Here is an 18,557-nt window from a genome sequence, read left to right on the forward strand (position 1 = left end):
GGTGGTCACCTTACAAATGGGACAGAGTGTACTGGGGGCAGAAGAAGAGGCACACCACGGTGAGAGCAACATGGAGCAGAGAGGGTTGGAGAATTTGGTGGGAGAGAAGTGTAGGAGAGACAGAGACGCACATAGGGACAAGAGCAACACAAGGATATGGGGAGAAGCAAATGAGGGACAGTAACATGGAGCGCAGGGCAGTGTAGGGGGCGAACAAGAATGAGAGAGAGATAGAACAGCATGGCAACAGAGAGTGTGGGCAGGTAGTTGGTTGGGGAGGACCACATGAGGGAGAGAGATGGAAAACACATACACTGTTATGGAGGGCTTACCCAAAAACAAAAAAGGGGTTCCCTAATAGTCGATGAGCAGTGAAAGGATAAAAGTCAACCAATCAAAACCATGGTAAAGATGCTATGCCTTAAATGAGGGACAAGCACAAGAAGGGGAAGCTAGGCCATCGAATAAGAAGCAAACAACGTGAGTGACAACAAAGCCAACCATGGTAAGCCAGGGGCGGGATGGGCTGTAAGGCCACTGTCAGTTCACAGTACGTGATTTGGAAACAGACAAGTTGAACTGTTGGGTAGCCTAGATTTAAAAGTACATTTCCAGGCCTTCCACCTTAAGAGGATCGGGCTAGTTCTACCTTAAAAGGGGACGATTGAAACCACACCTCCTCCTCCACAAGCCCTACTCTCCTCCCTATACCAGTGACGCAGCTCTGTAGTATAAGCTGCTTCGGGAGGACATCACTATGAGGAGCCACTGCAAAGCATCCCAGGGACCGGGACACTGCTAGCGAAATTAATTAGCCTCACAAGAAAGAATCACCCTCGACCCCATAGATTCATCTATTACTTTATACCCCCGCGCCTTTTCATCAGGGAGCCAGAGACCTACATCTTTGTACGAAAACGCTGAGTACCAAATGAATTGTCGCTGGGGGCTGGAAAGAGCAGCCTGCAGGTGCGTCTGTTCCGCGTGCATCCTGTTTTTATCTCCGGTTTCCAGAACACAGACTTGATTTACAATCATTTTTGGTTGCGTTCTAAAAGATTTTAATTATCCCCGCCCGAGCAAGTCGCGGATTTAATTCCCAGAAGGCAGACAGCTTGCTGTTCATCCATGCTCTAACGCCTAAGCTAGGCTAAATCATATTTATATCTTTATATATAGATACACACGCCCTTAAGGAAACGTCCGTTATATTTTTGCATCCCTCCTTCCCGTTGAGCACAGGGCCGGTCTGCCCTTCCCACCCAGGATGGCCGAAGTGAACGAATGCAGCATCAAGGTGCTATGTCGATTTCGTCCTTTGAACCAGTCGGAAATTGTGCGAGGAGACAAATTCATCCCTATTTTCCAGGGGGACGACTCAGTCATTTTAGGGGTAAGTTGCGGATGAAGTGTGCGAGCATGTCCTAGCTCCTTCTGCTGCATTCTTTGTGGGAGGCATAGGTGAAAAGGAAGAAGGCGCAGGAATGAATGTCACTTTGAACTTTCAGTGCAATCAGCGCAGTCATTTAACATGATCAGTTATAATTTGCTTTTTAATAACCCTTTCTTTCAGAGGCGTGTGATTTCGGGTTGATGTAAATAGTGCCCAGTTAACTGGGAAATCTAATTGTTTTCAAGAAATGTAGTCTTCTCCCTCGTTCCCGTCTAGAATCGTGTGTTTTTGCGTCAGTGGCTATTGTTTGGCTGTGTATTATCTTCAAATTGGTCTTTTCAATGCCATAAATCTGTGCCTGCGCAGATCGCAGGTTCCCAGTGCAGTACGCGCAGTACTCTCGCCAGCTGATGCATCGTTTAAGTGGCTGGGTGTGGCTTGGACAGACTGCCCATGACAGCGTTCAGCTTTTATTTCTTTTCTCTAGCAGCGCCGAACACTTGAACGCATTTCTTCACCCAAGTAGTCTGCGCCCTTATTTCCATTCCAAAGGATCGAACCCACGTTCTTCCCAGACCAATTTTGCTGCTGTCAAACGACGTTCAGTCTGTCCTTCTTTCCAAAGTCTATTTGTTGTTTTATTTTCCTTTGGGGGTTTTAAAATACACCAGTCGTAATGCGTCGCCTACCTGCCCTCTCTGGGTCGAGCTTGAGGCGTCTGCTTCGGCAACCACTCCTCACGCTGCCAGCTTCTAGAGTGGAAGCCCGCAGGAAGGGCAGCACTGCAGTGCCAGGGAGGGGTGGCAGCCTGTCTCCGGCCTATAGGTGTACACTTTTAAATACTGAAAGTGTTGTCAGACCTTGCTGGTACTTGGGTTTTGATCGGATTACTGCAGATTTATACCAATTTAGGATTGTATTTTAGTGTTTGGTAAAGGTGCCAAATTCATTGGGAAATGCAGTTCTGCAGAGCGCAGCCAGCATTCCCCAGACTACCCTCTAGAATAAGGTTCTGCTACTTAGGTGACTGAGGCCTTTTACTCCTGATGTCCCTGGTTCTGACCTACTATAGATCCTGCTCAGCTAAGTACCACTTCTGCCCTTGACTCTTAGTGGTAGCTGTGATTGAACAGTCAAGGTGCCGGGGGTGGGGGGTGAGGGGGTGATATGTACATGCAGGTCAGTGAACACAACTCGTAACTCTAAGTACAAACAATGCGAACAATAAATCAATGTCCAGCCTAATACTTCCTTTTATAGGGAAAAGTAGTATTTTATTTCTAACTCTACACAGGCTAGAAAATACAACATTTAAATACAACAACACAATCCCCTTGAGGTTGGGGCTCTAGCAGATGTCAGGCAAATCCCTGCCCCACCCTCCTTTGTGTAATGTGTTCTGGGTTATTCCCCATTCACTGGTGGCCACATCATCCGTACTCAAGAGTTGTAGCCTCAGTCTCTTCTTTGGGGGACTTCCCAAAACATTTGGCAACTTTGGTACCGCCAGCCCCTCCTGGCATATGGGATTGCCCCTGTCCAACCTCAGTACCCTGGCCCAGACAGTCACAAGCCTTGGCACTCCTTGAAATGGTACTTTACCGGTGGCGCCTCTCCTGCTCACGTCTTTACCAGGCAAGCCTGGGCTTCCCAAAATTGTACCCAGGGCCCTTTATACATTGTACCATTGAGGCACACTCAGTCAGTGTACTTTAACTGGACATCTTCAGCCCAGATTTGTTACTCCATGCATTGTACCTTTACGTACACCCATTCATCTAGCACACAGACTCAGTCTGCATGCACTGTTCAGCACTGAACCTTTTCTATAGTTAACTAGGCTGTGCTCTTTACCAACACACACACTGCCAACACACTCGCTACACAACACTTCACCTTTCACACATACACCCAGCACATGCTGTCCCTGTGCATGCACTGCTCCGCACTACATCTCTCATGTAATGTATTCCTCTAAGGCATAGATACACCCAGTACATGCACTAACCACACATGCACTGCACTGTACTGTTCCATGCTAATACTGTACCCATCCCAGGCACACGTACAACTAACACAGAGTCACTAATCCTGCACTATATAGCACTCCACAGCTACTTGGTGTAGGCCAAGGGTGAGTTGAGCACAAAGCAGCAGAACTTTAAAAAAGGTAGGTGAGCCTGTAGGCCTCACTCCAGCGACAGGGTAAGAAGGTCCTGTTCACTACTATTGATCACTACACAGTATGTTGCCACCACTGCGCTCATGCAGCTTACCTCCTGGTGAAGGCGATAGCCTTTCACCACTATGAGGATAGCACTTTGGTTGGTGCCCCTCCCAGTCCACAAAGATCTCAGTCCTTGAGACAGGCCGAAGTCATGGCACACCCGCATGATCCATGTTCGCCTGTGACAAAAAAAATGCTGCATTAGGGATCCAGACACAGTACAGTTGGGCATTCAGGGCAGGAGTACACATCTTTAGCATGCAGAAGATGTTTCCTTTGTGACAAGTGTTTAGTGAGAGAGGTCAGGAGGTGACAGTAACAGTGAGACAACATATGTAGCAGTGAGGGTCATGTCAGAGGGACAACACTGAAGCAAGGATTGTTGAGGTGACATAGCAAGCAAAGTTATAGGATATGGTATGGTTTTGTATAAACTTTAAATTGACTTGGGCTACCAGCACTTTGTATGCATTTTTATTTCATAAGGCCTGTTAGGTTTATCCACCTTGGACTTGAAGGACATACTCATTCAACCTTTAATCTTCTATATAGACAGGCAAAAAGAGTGCTTATCAGTGCTAACTTTGATAGAGTCAACATCTGTCCACTCGAGCCACACACACTGTTCAGTTCTTCCAGTTAGGCCACCAAATAAGGTGGTGGATAACAACACCTTTTCATTACAGTACCCCAGCCAATAACCTAAACTAGAAGACTGTCCAACCCACTGTTAAAGCCATTTGATACCAACGTTTTCAACCTTTTTAATGCATAACTTTAAGAAGCCTGATGAGAAATCAGCAAGACCTCACACTTGCAGATGTATTAGTTTATATTTTATTGATGCTGCTAGTCATCAAATTACTGTGAGTTAGAAGGATAGTCCTACATTTTCTTTTAATGCACAGTATGAATGAAATCTACTTCACTCATAAGACTGATATTGTTAATGGGTCTTCCATGCAGCCATCCATTAAGAATAATTTATCATGGTCCTCAGAGAAAATTGCTTATCTAATTTCCCTTGCACGATGTTCAGAAATCTCTTGGCAGCGGGTGTCGATAACTCTAAGTGACTTGCAATATCGCTATCTTGAAAGAAGTCACTATTTCATTATTATATGTTTTGTATACAATTACCACTGGTTACTATGTAATGTGTTATATTTTACACTCTTTTACTCCTGAATTTGTACATCTTTAAAGATTTCTCTGTTTACAGTAATGTCACACCTTTCTTCCATTCCCCGTTTGTCTCCTTCCTCTTTTTGTATGTTTTAATAAAAATGTTTTATCGTTTGATATATAACGTCTGTCCTTGGTCAAATCAAAGAAGATGTTTAATAATTAATACGATATAACCCTTACTGCATAATTATTTTGGGGTTAAAATCTTTTTGAGTGTTGACAACTTATTTTTAAGTGTTTTTCATTCAGTGAAAAAATCCAGAACCATGAAAAAGGAACTTACTACACAGAATAGACTGGGGCTGTGGAGGTGGCGTGCGACTAGCACTACTGGGTCAGGTTATGGGAGTGCCACTGGGTAATTATTAGCGAACGGGGCATCTACTGTACGTCCTCGCTTTGAGATGTGATTTGAAATGGTGAATACGAGGGCGTGATATGAATATAGTGTGACGCGAGAGTCATTTGACTGTCAATCTGGTATTTATTTTTGATGTGTGACAAAACTGATTGACGTGACAATTTAACAACTATTGCTTAATCACTATAAGGTTATTTAAATTTACGTTCCTTTTACAAATTTCGGGAGGATGAAAGACTGAACCAGATCTTCAGGTCTGGTCCTTTTAAGCTCTAATGGATTTAGCAGCTCGCATTGCAGAAGATGCGAACTAAAATGTGATTGAAATGCTTGGGGTTAGGATGCCTCACTCTTGGAGATGTTCTGTTTGTGGCCTCGTACCAGCTGCCCAGCGTTGTTTTATTCGCCTATCTCTTTTGCACAAGATAAAATGCAGCTACACACACTTTCCTAAATTGTTTGCAGTCAAAGATGTTGCTTTAATCTTTATTGCAAAGTGCAGTTACATAGATATTCCTAAATCCTCATAAAGAGACGCTTGGGCTAATGCTTATCAACTATTGCACTGCTATAATTTACGCACTCGTACCGGCATTCATTCGTTGAGTAGCGCATTTGTGGCACTGTAAAAGGAAACACGCTTTGGCAAAGCCAATAGATGTCGCCTGTAGGACCTATTGGCTTTGCCCAGCGTGTCAGCCATGCTACACTGCATCCATGATGTGCGTGCAGTATGACTACTTAACAGGAGAAAAAGCCTGCGTGGCGAGCTGCATCATTTTGTAGGCCCCGCACCAAGCATGCACGCACCTACAAATTGACATCTGTTTTTTTTCTTTTTGTTTATCTATTCGAGTTGATCAATTAAAAAAAAAAGTAAAGCAAGTGGGTGAAGGAAAGAACAGCAGTGGGGGGGAATAATGCAGATGGAGAAGCAAGAAAGAGTGTAGAATCACGGAGGGCGGGAAGCAACAGAAAGGGAGAAGCAGGGCGGAGGGTAGGCGGAAGCAACGCGGGTGGGGAGGGGGGACGAAACATGGAAGGTGCAGGAGTGGGGAAGCAACACAGGTTGAGGGGAGGGAAGCAAACATGGACAGAGCAACATGGAGGGCTAGGATCGAACAAACAAGAGAGCACAAAGTGGAGTTAAAGGGCACAAGACAGTGGCTTGAAAGGTGCAGCTGTATGGAAGTGAAAACATGCATTCATAAGAGTGGCTCGAAGGACAAAGCTCTGAAAATTGACATTTTTAAAATGGTATGAAAAGAAATGTGCTGAGAGAAGTGCGCAAATGTGGTGGATGTGGTGAATGGGAAATGAAAAGAAATGAGCTGGGAGAAGTGAAAAAATACAGAGAATGAGGGAAATGCATGCATTCTCATGGAGTACTTTTAGATAAAAAATGTTCCCTAAAAGCAGACGTTTGTGGAAGGATAATAGGAGCCAGTCAGAGAGATGGTAAATAAGCTATTCTCCACGGGAGGGACAAAGACTATATAGATGGGATAAAACAGAATAAAACATTGAATGGAAAGCTAAAAAATGAGCAAGAATACAAGACACCGAAGAAAAGCATTGAGTGGAGTTGTTTTCCAGATCAGCTACTGACATATCTGCAGTATGTATTCCGCAGTCAGACAGCTGTGCTATCTGGAAGGTTTTGACCTAAAAATGCATCTTCATCAACCAAATGTGTCAATATCTGAATGAGGACATCGACGGGCTGACAAAACAAAACAATACAGTGGCACACCAGAGCTTCAGAGACATTTTAAGGCATGGACAAAGTCGGCTGTGGCCCAGGGCCACAGCCTTTCAGGGTGGCCCCATGACTGAACTCTGTTCTACTGAGAGTCACTACTGATGACCTTGAATAAATCCTAAATATATTGTTTTAAATACTGCTTTCCTCAATGTTGCGTCTATGTTTCATGCAGCAGCCATAAAAAGACCTTTGAGATGCAAACAGGACCTCATATGAGAATTTGTAACAGATTATTTGCAGGACTAATAGTGAGCTACTGCTGTGTTACAATATTGAAAACACACGTCTCTATCCCGGAATATTAGATGTACACAGCTTTAGAATTTGGACGAGTGTGCTTCACTGTCAGTGACCTGGCCACAGAGGGTACGAAAGAGCTGAAATTGGATCATAAATTCAAAGTTGTTCCGAACATGGGTCTCCAACATACATTTGGCCCAGGGACCCCCTAAATCCTTAAGATGTCCCTGCACGGCTTTGTGTAAGAAGTGACTTGTACTTCATTATTCCTTACATCTAGTGTGATAAGGCCAAGATCTTAGATTTCAGTTATTCTCTTCTGTTATTTATGTGTTTATTAGGATTTGTATATAGTGCAGTTTAGTAACTTCAGATCACTTTATTTGTAACTGAATATGTGCTTTGGGAAGCAGAGGTGAGTTAGAGTCCAGGTGTTGATGGTGCTCCCTGTTCGATATTCTTCATTGTAGTTCCTTTGTACAAGATGTTAAGCTGATAGCGAGATGGTACGATTCCAAGTTTGGGCCTCCCAGAGAGACATGTACTTTGATTCTTCCATAAAGCATGGATTCAGTGTATTCCATTGTGTGGAGTCCTGAATTCCTCTGATCATACTCCATGTTCTATCCTATTATAAGTTGTTTGATAATTAGTTGCACGGATACCGAGTTGGGGATTCTTTTAGGCATGTGTAGAAACTGGCACTTGCCCAGGGCACTCCAGCTAGTGGAGATGCCTGCCCCCCCGGACACAGCTCCACTTTTGGCTGCAAGTTCGATGAGAAACTTAGGAAAAGTGACCTCTTCAGCTGGGACCACCCATAAGGTGTTCAGAGCTGAAGTGACCCCCTCCCTGCAGAATCCTCTATCTTGGTTTGGAGGGCAAGGACCAATAGGAATAGGAATGTGCCCCCCTCCCCAAAGGGAGTGGGCACAAGCAGGGTGTAGCCACCCTCAGGGACAGTAGCCATTAGCTTCTGCCCTCTGACCCCTGTAATGCCCCTAAATCTTGTATTTAAGGGCTTCCCTGAACCCACCTCACCAGATTCCTGGTGATCTACAAGAAGATTTGCTGCTTAGCTGAAACCCCCAGCAGAGAAGAAGGAGGACGACAACTGCTTTGGCCCCAGCCCTATTGGCCTGTCTCCTGCTTCAAAGAACCTGCAAAAGAACAGCAACATGTCCAGCGGGACCAGCAACCTCTGCCAAGCTCCAGAGGACTGCCCTGCACCCAAAAAGACCAAGAACTCTTGAGGACCCTGTCTAAGAAAAACCAACCACTAAGGACTCCCACCTCACTCCAGATGCATGAGTCCTGATCACTCTGCACCCGACTCCCAAGGCCCATGTCCAAGTGGTCTGCCCAGCTAGAGAGGTTCCCCAGCCGATTGCAAGCAAGTGCACACCCTGGGTTGACCTCTCCACCCCTCCTCGACGACACCTGCTGAGGGAATCCTGAGGACCCCCCTGACTGCGAAGCTCCGGACGAATATGTCCGTCGCCTAAAAACACATTGCAGCCGCCCGTCCCAGGTCTTGGAGAACCCGACCCCCATGCAACAACGTTCAGAAGGCGGCTCTCCTCCCTGTCCAACTGGTGGTGTGCCTGAGACAACCCCCAGGACCTCGCCTGCAGCCTCTGAGTGACCCCCAGGGTGCCCTCATAGACCAGCATTGGAAGCCTGACATCCTGTTTGCACACTGCACCCTGCCGCCCCTGTGCCGCTGAGGGTGTGTGTTTGGTGCCTACCTTTGGCCCTTCCAGAGCTCCTTCAATCCCTCCTGGTCGGCCCTCCGAGCCACGGATACTTACCTGCAGACAGGCCGGATTCTGAGTACTCCCTATCTCCATAGGAGCCCACATTAAATTTGTTCATCTTTGACTTCTGCACCCGGCCGTCCCCGTGTTGCCGGTGGTGGATGTTTGGGGTTAACTTGAACCCCATCCAGTGGACTTCCTAAAACCCGGAGACTGAAACTCTAAGTGTTGTACATACCTGCAAAACAAACTAACATTTCTCCCACTCAGGAACTGTTTCTGAAAATTGCACTGTGCCCATTTTAAAACAGATTATTGCCAATGATTCAGAAACTGTCTAACTTACAGATTTCAAACAAAGTACTGTTGATACATGTGTGAAATACGAACCTATTGAAGTACTTACCTGCAACTTGAATCTTGTGGTTGTAAAAATAAATTAAGAAAATATATTTTTGCTATATAAAAACCATTGGTCTGGAGTTAAATCATTGAGTGTGTGCTTTTTCTATTGTCTGTGTGTGTACAACAAATGCTTTGCACTACCCTCTGCTAAGCCTAACTGCTCAACTACACTACCACAAAAGAGAGCATTAGTATTATCTACTTGCACCTCTGTTAAGCCTTGGGGAACCCCTGGAGTCTGTGCACACTATGGCCCTCATTATGACTTTGGCAGTCTTCCTTGAAGACCGCCAAAGCGCGGGTGCCAGAAGACCGCCAGTGCTGGCGGTCTTCCGTCCACCATATCACGGGTCCTGCCAGATTTTCGCCACACCTTGGGTGGAAATCCAGCAGTAGTCCTGCTGGCGGGCGGAAGTGCCTGGGCGGTTCCACCACAGGCCTGTCCCGCCAGTAGGACACCACCAGCGGTTTTATGGGCCATAATACGGCCTGGTGGTGCTCTTTTGGCGGGGCGCTGCCAACAGTCCCTTCCCTGCCGGACGACCTTCTCCCGGGAACAGGTAAGGTGATCGTCCGACAGGGGCGGAGGGTGGGAGAGTTGGAGGTTGGGGGTGTTGTGTGTGCGTGTATGAGTGTGTGGTGTCTGCGTGCGTGCATGAATGTGTGTACGCGTGGTTGTATGAGTTTCTGAATGTTGATGTGATTGCATGTCTGCATGTAAGTGTGTATGCGGGTGTGAGTGTTGTGATGAGTGCGTGTTTGTCTGCGTGTGAGTATACATGTTTGGATGGGTGTGAACATGCATGCTTGAATGCATGTAAGAATGTTGTTGTGAATGTGTGTTTGGATGCATGCTAGTTAATACGAGGATGTAAGTGTAGGTGAATGGGTGTATGCGTGGTGCCTGTGGGTGTCTGTGTGCAGGTATGTGGGGAGGGGGAGCACTATGTCTGAAGGGGGTGGGGGTGCTGTGGCTGAACGGGGGATGGGGATGCTGTGACTAAAAAGTGGGTGGGGGTGGGGAAATGGGGCGCAGTGGGTGAACGGGGGAGGATGGTCTAATGCTTGGTAGGAGTGGGAGGGCCATCGCCCTGTGACAGGGAAGAAATCCCCTGTCACTGATAGCCTTTCCGCCATGGTTTTTGTGGCAGTGCTACTGCCACAGAAACCATGGTGGAAAGCCAGCTCCTAATACCGCCGGCGGTCTTCTGTGGACTGCCGGGTCGGAGATGAACATCTCCGGCATGGCGGTTCCGACCGCTATGGTGGTATGAGTGGAGATGTGGCGGGTTGGCAGAGGCCAACCCGCCACACTCACAATGTGGCGGTGTGCACTGCCAGCCTGTTGGTGGTGGGACCGCCATATTTACCATGGTGGTCAAAAGACCACCAGGGTCAAAATGAGGGCCTATATCTCATTTTTATATAGTATAACCAGAGCCAGCTTCCTACAGCACGTAATCAGGCTGTGAGTTTTTATAAGCGTGTGAGCCTCTTGCCCCTGGTGTCCCTTACAGGAGCTAATGTAGTTAAATGCTGTCAATGTGTGAGTGTGTATCCTCAAATTCAAAAGGATAGTCAGGCAACCTGGTTTTGGAGGTTTTGCATCTAGGAATGAATTGCTTTGGGAGCCTAGGGTTCATTATGTTCCATTCGTCTGATCGCATCATCACCAAGGCTTTCAACAAAGCCACCTGCTGTCCAGTAATAGAAGGGGAGGAGTTTGTGAAGAAGAAAGTATTGCAGATTGATGACCTTTATTCCAAGATTAAGGGCCTGATTTAGAGTTTGGCGGAGGGGGTTATTCCGTTACAAACGTGACGGATATCCCATCCACTGTATTACAATTCCATTATAGCCTATGGGAATTGTAATACGGCGGGCTGGATATCTGTCACTTTTGTAATGGAGTAACCCCTCCGCCAAACTCTAAATCAGGCCCTGAGTTGGACCCAAATTAACCCTCTGGTCAAATATATCTCCTGTATTCCTTACCTTAACAGTTGTGGGAGATTGCTAACCTAGACTGAAACGTCGCTCAAAGGGTAGAGCGTTGATTTATTTTCTATCCAGCACCAGGGTTCATTTCAAACATAGGAAGTTATCCTTCCTTTAACGGACTATGTGGGAGTGTGACTCTGATATCTGAGCTCTGATGTTCATTTAAACTAGGTGGTGTTCAATATTGGCTCATAAGGACCAGCAGAGTGGCAGACTTTCTAGATAACTTGTTGGAGTTTATCAGATGATTGTACCGTGGTTCAAACTGGAGTTGGACATCTAGTAGAATTGAAACCGATGCACTCTGAAGCTTAGAGCGGTGCAAACTAAGCAACATACACAAATAGTAGTTCCCCTATTAGGTCAAGAACATTGAGAAGAACATCAGTCTAGCAATCACACTTTATTTAGCCAGGTAAAATGTTTGCTTTGCAGCAAACTCGATGAGCCTTGGCTCGGGATGCCTGCTAATCAAATTCTTAAATGGAGCCAGAGTTTTATTTCTCCTTTGCATTATTTATGCATCTCAATATTCGAGCTTCAGAATTTCACTTATAATGTGTGCCTTGGTTAATATGTCTCGACTGAACAATATTTTCGGGATCTTCTCTAATGTGAGAAAAACAGTTTATGCTTTGCAAGGGGGTTGGAAATGTAACAGTACGCAAAGGAGGGCCCAGGTGTCTTTCCATCAAAATATATGATCATTTGAAAGAGCTGGTCACCAGACTGTTCCTTCTTCAGTTAGTCATTCGCCTTGGAGAAGAGGATCACATTTTCCATGTTTGCTGCCACAAACAGGGTCATCTGTCTGTTGTTTTTCCCTGAGAATTGTGCAAATACTATGATATTAAGACACTGTACTCTCCAGATAGACAAAAGGGTATTCGTGCTATTTCATTGATGGGCTCTACTTCTGAAGGTTTTCATGCTTACAAATCAGATATGTCTTGAATTTGGATAAACCATAATCCCAGGTCTGAGATTACCATTTTGGTATTATCTACCTGTCGCCCAAAATAAGCACGAATAGGGTGCATTCGCTGCTTCAGACCATTAGATCAGTAACAACATTGAGCATGTTTAGCACATTCCAGCACAACATTATCTCTTGGAACTAAGAACAAGAGTTACTATTGTTAAAATCAGTGGTAATAATTTTATCTACCTTTGTGTGACTGAAAGCATGGATTCGCGGGTCTGCAAGCTGCATACAGAAAGCGTTTTTATTTTTTAAAGTCATTTTTTATTAATTTTTAACATTGTCCTCTTGACAGTACATTTCTATCGTCATCAATAATTTGGTTCATCTACACAGTTTTGAAATACAATATCTTTCATCAAGAAGATGCAACTGACAGTATATACACTTTGCTGTAATGACATGAAATCTGGTGTAAGAGAATATTCTGACAGGTGGTACATGTATATTGAGGATAAGGCGCGTTTCTACAGAGGTAAACTAGTGTAAATAAGTAACAGAAAAAAGAAAAGGTAAAGGTTTTTTCGGGGTCTGCCAGTGTATACGTTTATGGTGTTTACCGAGTGTTGGGGATGGAGGTCGCGACTCAACTTTCCTGTATTCTTAGTGTTGTTGTTAGTGCCCTTATGTTTGGGTCATATCCCCTGCTATTGTGTGTGCGCAGTTCTCTAATATCACTTAATGTCCTTGCCTTTAGTGGAAGTGCGCCAAGTATTTACGACTTTCCTGTTTATTCAAGGTGGTAACTGGATGAGGTCACCAAGTCAAGCTAGAAGTTCGCAATTGCCTGTTTACATAGTCCCTGCAATCCCTCCCCTTGCAATGCTGCACCCTCTGTTGTTGCTCATCTTCCAACTTCACCCCTACCATAGCTATCATGTTTCCCAGGTCCATGCGTGATGTACTGCTCCAGCCCAGGTTTTTTCTATGAATTCTGGGACTTGTAGTCTTGTTTCATAATAGAATAAATAAAACTACAAGTCCCAGAATTCAAAGGAAAAAAACGGACTGGAGTAGCACATCACGAATGGAGCTTTGAAACTTGGCAGGCTGCCCTACAACTGCCCAGGGGCAGTTCCTCAGGGGATCTCTGTGCATGACAATGGTGCGTCAAGCAATCACCATGGCCATTTCCAGGAACCTGGTACTGACTCTGCGCCTTGGGGTGTGGGTGTAGGCCCAGCAGGCATGTCACCACGGTACAGAGGTCTGTCCTCCCCAACATCCTCTCAAAGCCAGCGGTGATCGCTTGCCATAAGGTTTTTATTGTCAGACAGACCCATGTCAGGGCTGCCCTATAACTGCCCAGGGGCTGACCCTCCGAGAATCTCTGTGCATGGCTATGGTGGGTCGAACAATCACCAGGGCCATTTCCAGGAACCTGGTGATGACTTAGCGCCTTGGGGTGTGGGTGTAGGCCCGGCAGGCATGTCTCCACGGTATAAAGTTCTGTCCTGCCCACCATTCTTTCAAGGTCAGCTGTGATCGCTTGCCATAAGGTTTTTATTGTCAGACAGACCCATGTCATATGACTAAAATCTGCATCCAACAGTGCACGCCTAGGGCACTTGTTGTCAGTCCCAGTCATGACTTTCAAATTGTGTATCATGAGGTAGGTGATGGGTAGAAAATTCAACTGGGTCTGTTTAAACCTGGTGTTCCTGGACACCCTACACAGATGTTCCAGCACAACTGCCCATTCCTTGTCCCATAGCTCCCCTCTATTTCGACTTCCCAATAGGGTCTCAGCTTCATCAATATGTTCCTAGTCATGGATTGAAGAGATCTGTAAAGCCATGATATCAGCTTGCGGCCACCCCCAACGTAGGCAGGACCTGCATTATCTCGTGCATTGGCGGTTCAGTGTGGCATTCCCCTGCAAGGCACCCAGACACCACCGAAGAGCGGCATCGACCAAGAACTGGGACTCTGGCAAAGCATCAGTGCAACTATGTTGTCAAATTCCCTGAGTTTCTCATCCTCACAACAGTCCCACACCGTGCAAATTCCACCTACTTCCATATCTGTATTTTGCGAGCCGTACAGTACCCATCCTTGGTGCTAGGGATTCCCACCCGAGGGAGTACTGGAGCGTGCAGCGGGGTGCCTGGTGCCTTTTGTGCTACCCTATTCCCGCAACATAACGTAATCCGAGTGCACAGAGGCTCTCATTTTAAAGCTCAATAGCAGAGCGACCAATGCACCTTCTTGTCACTCCTTTCCTATGTTGCCAAACAATGCCTTCCTGCAACCATCAAGCCATCTAGCCAGACACTGCAATTGCACTGCAAGATAATACAGTTCAACATCTGAGGCCCCAAATCGTCACTTTTTCAGTGGGCTCTACAGAATGCTCAGTGATACGCTCTGCCTACCTCCATCCCTTATAAGCTCCCTCAGCAATGCATCTAGTGTTCTAAACCACAATTGAGGTAGCCATAGCAAAATGTTCATCAAGTGATATAATAGTCGCAGACCAATCACCATTTTGGAAAGCGTGAGTCGGGCCAATATGGGCAGTTTAATTGAATGCCAAATTTCAGTGCTGCCCTTCAGAGTCCACAGAGTTCCTCCCAGGTTGCCCTATCAGGTATCCTCATCTTTGTGGTATATGTTCACTCTGGAGTCTTGGAAGGTGTGGGATTCCCACTTGATGAGCACCCGCAATACTGCCGTCAGGCGTAGTACAGGTCTCGGGATGTTGGAAATGCACATCCAGCATCTTGCAGGAACAGAAGGATATCATTTGCATAAAGCAAGACATTGTGTTGCCATCATGCAGAAGAATACCATTTCCTCTGCCTTTTTTTCTTGCTATGCTAGTGAATTGTTCTATTGCCAATATGAAGAGCATAGGTGACAGTAGGCAGACCTTTCGGCAGATCCTCAGACCTTTTGTGACCCTGAGGACGGCAGATAGATCACATATACATCACCTGATCAGACCTGCACCACTGTGTAGAATAGGGTGACCCATCTAATCCATCTTTCACTTAGGGTCATACGTTCAATCACAGCATGCAGGTAATCCCACTGGACAGTATCAAACGCCTTTTGCAGGTCCATCAAAAGAAGAGCTGCATCCGGGTACACGTCTAACGGTAACTACATAGAGAGAGTTGAAGTTGGCGCTGATTCCACTGTACTATCTTACAGACATGCAGATTTGTATGACTGTCTGAATCCCTTTTGTTATGAAGTGAAGATGCAGGGCTGGATACCATGGTATTTGCGTGATTACATTCAATGCTGGTCGTCCTGTATTATGTTTATGAATGTATGCAACTGTAACCAGCTGGCAACACAGGTTGCAGATTAACCACTTTTGGCGCTCCAGATAATTTTAACAGTGAAAGCACAGCTAACTTCTTCTGGAGAAAGTTTATTTCCAAGATTCCTTCACCGACAGAGCTGTCCTGTTATTACGACTTACAATGCTGATAGTATGCCTCTATTTATATAATACGGGAAGCAGTGCTTAATCTGTAAAACAAAATGAAGTGCCAGGGCTATCATCAGGAGGCCACTGCAGATTGCACCACCCATTGCTGTTGAGAGAGCTGCCAATTACAGTACAAACACAACTACTAACCACTGCACTCCTACAAGTGCGACAATCCAGAATATTCCAGGCCTTCAATCAAAAAGAATGGCTTGGGTAGTAGAAATTAATCATTTTTAACGAATATTGAATAAATAAACAACTGTTGTTGTGCTTATCTCTAAATTAAACAGACAAAAAAACAAAAGGAAGAAGGGATTATTAACAGAGAAGACATATATTACGGAAAAATAGCACACAAAGAACAGAAAATTGACTATTATTTTTTCAGGAAGAGAGAGACACAGAAAGTGAGGACAGACAAGGCTAGAAGGAGGAGGAGAAAGAGAAGTTCCTGGGGTTTTCGGGGGAACTGAAAGGAACGCTGACAATGGAGCACGCAGAAGAAGAGAAGACGCTGATCCAGTGGGTGTGCATAGGATGTCACGGTTTCTGGCGGGTCTGATCAGGACTTTGGTTAGGCTCCCCTTGATGTCACCGAATATCCTAAAGAAGTAGTATACTGGGGCAGAAGAGCAGCTAAAGGCATACACGGAAAGGACAGCTATGGACAGGCACAGGAAAGTAAAAGCAGAGCAACCCTTGTGTGAACAAACAGGAAACAGATTACTAATGGACAAACACGTTGGGGTTGTACACAGAGTAAGGCGCAGAACCGCCCACAGTGACAGGGAATGTCAATGCCTCTGTGCAGTTTGCTCTTACAGATAGTCACCCTGCCAGCCCCATAGAAAGGAGGCACCAGAAGTGATTCTGTCTCTGGATCCTAGAGCACAAACAAGGATAGTACTTACATACACAAGACACGCTCTTGTGGGTCCGGCTGGAAACACAGTGGCAATTCCTGAGAAAACAGCAATAGCACACTGTCACTGTTAGGCACGAAAGACAACGTATAACACTAGACAAGGATGGGGGCTGGAATTGCCTCCTGGAAACCAGGAGCCAACCCCAGTACAAAGGAGGACACTTATACACTGGTGAAGACTGATAGAACACTTACCAGACACAAATACCCAAGAAGAAACGGAAACAGAAGGGAACAAACTAAGGGGCAGAGGCAAGGACTGGGAACAGGCTCAGGCTGAAGCAAAGGTAGGACTAGGACTGGAAAACAGGGAGCAAACCACTGGCTGGAACAAACAGAGACAGGACTGGGAAACAGACAGCAGGCTCTGGCTGGAACAAGCAAGGACAGATCTGGAATACAGGGATCAGGAATAAGCAGTAAACAGGACTGGGAAACAGAGAGCAGGTTCAGGCTGAAACATGGCAGGAGCAGAACAGAGAATCAGGGAGCAGGCTCTGGAAGAAACAAACAGGTACAAGGCTAAGAGATAGGTAGCAGACTCTGGCTGGAACAATCAGGAGCAGGGCAGAGAAACAGGAAACAGGATCAATCTGGAACAGAACAGGAAAAAAACTGGAACACCATCTGACAAAGGGTCTGTAACACAAAGGAATCACACTCCAATGCACAACACAGATCTTGAGGAAATGGCTGCTTATAAGCAGTTCGAAGCTGGGCTGCACAGGAGAGGTCTCAGGTGTGTGTAGTTTCAGACACTTGCAAGTCCTGGAGGAGAGGATCCAGTGAAAAGGAGCAACTGGACTCCTCCCATAGAAAACAATGGGAAACAGAATCCGGGCTTTCCTGACTACCAGGCTGTGCATTATGGGATTTGCAGTCCCGGGAAGCAAATGTAGTACTACACAAGTATACCATGGTGAAAAGAGAAACAAACAGGAGTCAGCAAGGGACTCTAGATAAGTGTTCAAGGTGATTCCCAGGCTACCGAGAGTCCCCTTACAGCGCCCCCTAGAAATGGGATGACAGAGTCGTAACAGTATACCCCCTCCCACCAGTCTGCTCAAGAAGAGAAGGCGATCCTTTGGCTGGAAAAAGTTGAAGAGGAAAAGCCACAGCAAGAAAATCCAACACCAACCTTGGTGGATAAATTTACAGTCCTGCCATAGGTAAATCTTCCAATGAGCAAAGCATGTATTAATACCCATATGGGCTCTGATGTCTTTCCTCTTTATTGTTCGATTGATATGGGAGGAGTGCGTGGAGTTGGTTTCTGTTGAAGTGGATTCAGGAGCAAGGAGATCTGGAATGGCATTATGGGTGGTATTCTTTAGGACATTAGTTTCCTGTTCAGTACTGTCTTCTTTGGAGGAGATAATTGGCGTATTAGTAACTGTAAGGTCTGTAACTCCTTTCGACAAGCAGGATATGTCTGTTTCTGCAGCAGTATTTGAATTGGTTGTGGTCTGAGGCTTGCAAAGCATAGAGACTTGGGAGACATGGGTAACTGGTGTTCTCAAGGTAAATATGAAAAACTCAGAATTTTTTTCAGTTTTGGATGGATTCGGAGTATCCAATTCAGGAGCAACAAGAGTTTTCAAGTCTTTAGAAACTGGATTAAGATCTGAAAATGTAGAAGTTCCACAAGCTGATTCTTTAAGGTGATTTTCAGACAAGATTGAGATTTCTTCATTGCAAGTGCTCTGTGATGTAGTTGTGGTATCAGAAATGGTTTTTTTGCAAAGTGCTTCTACTACAGGTAGTTGATCTTCAACTCTGTTAACACTGAAAGGTTGTTCTTTGGAAAGAAATAGAACTGGAGTCTCTTCAGAAATCGCCCTTACACTTTTACCTAAATTTTCAGCTCT

General features: G+C 45.6%; 1 protein-coding gene across 1 annotated transcript in view; it reads left to right on the forward strand.

Moving 5' to 3' along the window:
- The first annotated feature begins 721 nt into the window (after positions 1-721).
- The window catches only part of KIF5A (kinesin family member 5A), a 602,234-nt gene continuing 584,398 nt past the window's right edge, over positions 722-18,557 (forward strand). The window contains exon 1 of the mRNA XM_069230811.1: positions 722-1,393. Within this exon, the coding sequence (XP_069086912.1) occupies positions 1,268-1,393 (126 nt within the window). The 5' untranslated portion in view covers positions 722-1,267. The remainder of the gene's footprint in view (positions 1,394-18,557) is intronic.

Source organism: Pleurodeles waltl, chromosome 4_2 (genome assembly GCF_031143425.1).
Source record: "Pleurodeles waltl isolate 20211129_DDA chromosome 4_2, aPleWal1.hap1.20221129, whole genome shotgun sequence".
Taxonomy (NCBI): domain Eukaryota; kingdom Metazoa; phylum Chordata; class Amphibia; order Caudata; family Salamandridae; genus Pleurodeles; species Pleurodeles waltl.